The sequence below is a fragment of the Leucopleurus acutus genome (genome assembly GCF_964270905.1).
Source record: "Leucopleurus acutus genome assembly, chromosome: 9".
NCBI classification, from domain to species: domain Eukaryota; kingdom Metazoa; phylum Chordata; class Mammalia; order Artiodactyla; family Delphinidae; genus Leucopleurus; species Leucopleurus acutus.
Window position 1 is genome coordinate 87,182,583 of NC_139144.1, and position 1,926 is coordinate 87,184,508.

The following is a 1,926-nucleotide window of genomic DNA, read 5'->3' on the forward strand; positions in this document are numbered from 1 at the left end:
ATACATCCACATGGACTCTTATGTGGCCTCTCCTAGCAGAGGTAGCTGGGGCAGTGGGGAGTGGGGGATAACAATCTCCTATCAACCTGTGATCCCTGTTTAAAATACACTAAAAATACATTAGTAAACATTGCTGTTTACAGAAATAGAAATCATTTCTGTTTCCAAAGGCCTCTCACCATCCCAGTCTTGGACATTTCCAAGACTGCCACCCCTGACACCCTCTCCAAGGTCCGCCCTGGTGGGTGGGTAAGACACTAGAGTCCTTTGAGACTGAGAGCTCCTCAGGCACCTGAGAATTCCAGTTTCACATCTCTGGTTCCCATGGAAGGGAGACTCTTCAGGACTCTGGAGAGTACCGGGGTTCATCCCTTCTTATCAGTTCCTGGGGGCTGTCTTGAGGCAAACCCCCCTTTTTTGGATGATATACGTGTTGTAAGCATTCCTGCTATTTTCGGGCCCACAGTCCCTCCCCAGAGTCCAACGTGCCTGCCTGGACCCACTCTCAGAGCGGAGAAGCCAGTCTGTGCCTTGGTCTAATCACTCTGGGAAAGAGGGATGGGCAGAAAGAAAGCAAGGACAATGGTCTGGGGGATCGTCCTTGAGGGGAAAACTAACAGCAATGACTGTCAGACAAGCAGGTGGTAAAGCTGAGCACCTGCCCGGGGACGGAGCCGGAGCTGTCCACCAGGTTGGCGGGTTGCGAGTCGACGCGGGGAGTGCGACGGCGCCCCCGGTACTCGATCATGTCGGGATGATAGGCTGGGTGGCGGCGGGCGTGCTTGGTCAGGTGGTCGCTCCGGGAGAACTGCTTGGGGCAGAGGGGGCAGGAGAAGCGCTTCTCGCCCGTGTGCGTCCTGTAGTGGCGGGCCAGCTCGTCGGAGCGCGTGAACTTCTTGTCGCAGTCGAGCCAGTCGCAGGAGAAAGGGCGCTCACCCGTGTGGGTGCGCTGGTGGGACTTCAGATGTGATGACTTGTAATAAGCTTTGTTGCAGCCCGGGAAGGGGCAGCGGTGGCGCTTGGCAGCAGGTGTGACTGGCCTCCGACGGGGGCCTGGACCCGTGGCGGGGGCCGGGCCCGCCCCAGGGGCCACGTCGGAGACCGCGCCAGGGTGCGCAGGCACTCCCGGGATGGCTGGCGCGCCAGGGACCGCGAGCGCGCGGGAGGAGTGCACGGGTCCGGAGACCTCGGCCGCGCTGGTGGCCGGGATCGGCTTGGAGCACAGGGTCGGGCCGGAGCACGGGGTCGGGTCGGAGGAACCGGACGAGGCGCGCAGAGCTTCCCCCGAGTACTCTCCAAAGCACCCCCCAGAGCCGCCGCGCAAGTCAGCCAAGACGCTTGCAGCCAGCAGGTGGGGCGCGGCGCCGCCCGCGCCGGGGCTGGGGGCGGGGACCTGGGGGAACGGGGGGACCGACACGGGCCCCGGTGGCCCCGGACCCGGCAGAGCGGACTCCGGCGGCGCCGCACCCACCTCCGAGCTTGCCGCTCCGCCCGCGCCCTCGGGGTCCGGCAGGCGGCGGTGAACCACGGCACCCGCGGACATGGACACCAAGCACTCGGCGGCGAAGTAGTCCAGGCACGCCACGGCAGCCGACATGCTGGCACCGCCGGGCCGCCGGCGCGCGCCGTCCGAGCGCGGCCGGCCGCGGGCGAGAGAGTTCTCGGGAACGTCCGTCCCGCAGCCTCGGAGCGAGAAGCAGGAGGCCCGGTGCGCGCCGCCCGCCACCCGCCGCCGCCGCCGCAGCCGCCGCCGCCGCCGCCGCCCGCGCGGCGCCCGCCCCGCCTGACGCGCCCCTGACGCACCGGAGCCCGCGGGGGCGGCGGGACCCGCCCCGGCCGCAGGACACCCCCTCGGAACGCGCGGCCCACCGGGCTAAGTCATTTTTAACAGCCTAAGAAATTATCTTGTCTTCGCGTTCTTGCCTC

The 1,926-nt window shown here is 66.1% G+C and overlaps 1 protein-coding gene across 1 annotated transcript; it reads right to left on the reverse strand.

Moving 5' to 3' along the window:
- Positions 1–613: 613 nt before the first annotated feature.
- KLF14 (KLF transcription factor 14) lies at positions 614–1,597 on the reverse strand (the record flags this gene model as incomplete). Its single annotated transcript, XM_082846218.1, has 1 exon — positions 614–1,597. The coding sequence occupies one exon, from the start codon at positions 1,595–1,597 to the stop codon at positions 614–616; it is 984 nt and encodes a 327-aa protein (XP_082702344.1).
- Between the last annotated feature and the right edge of the window lie 329 nt (positions 1,598–1,926).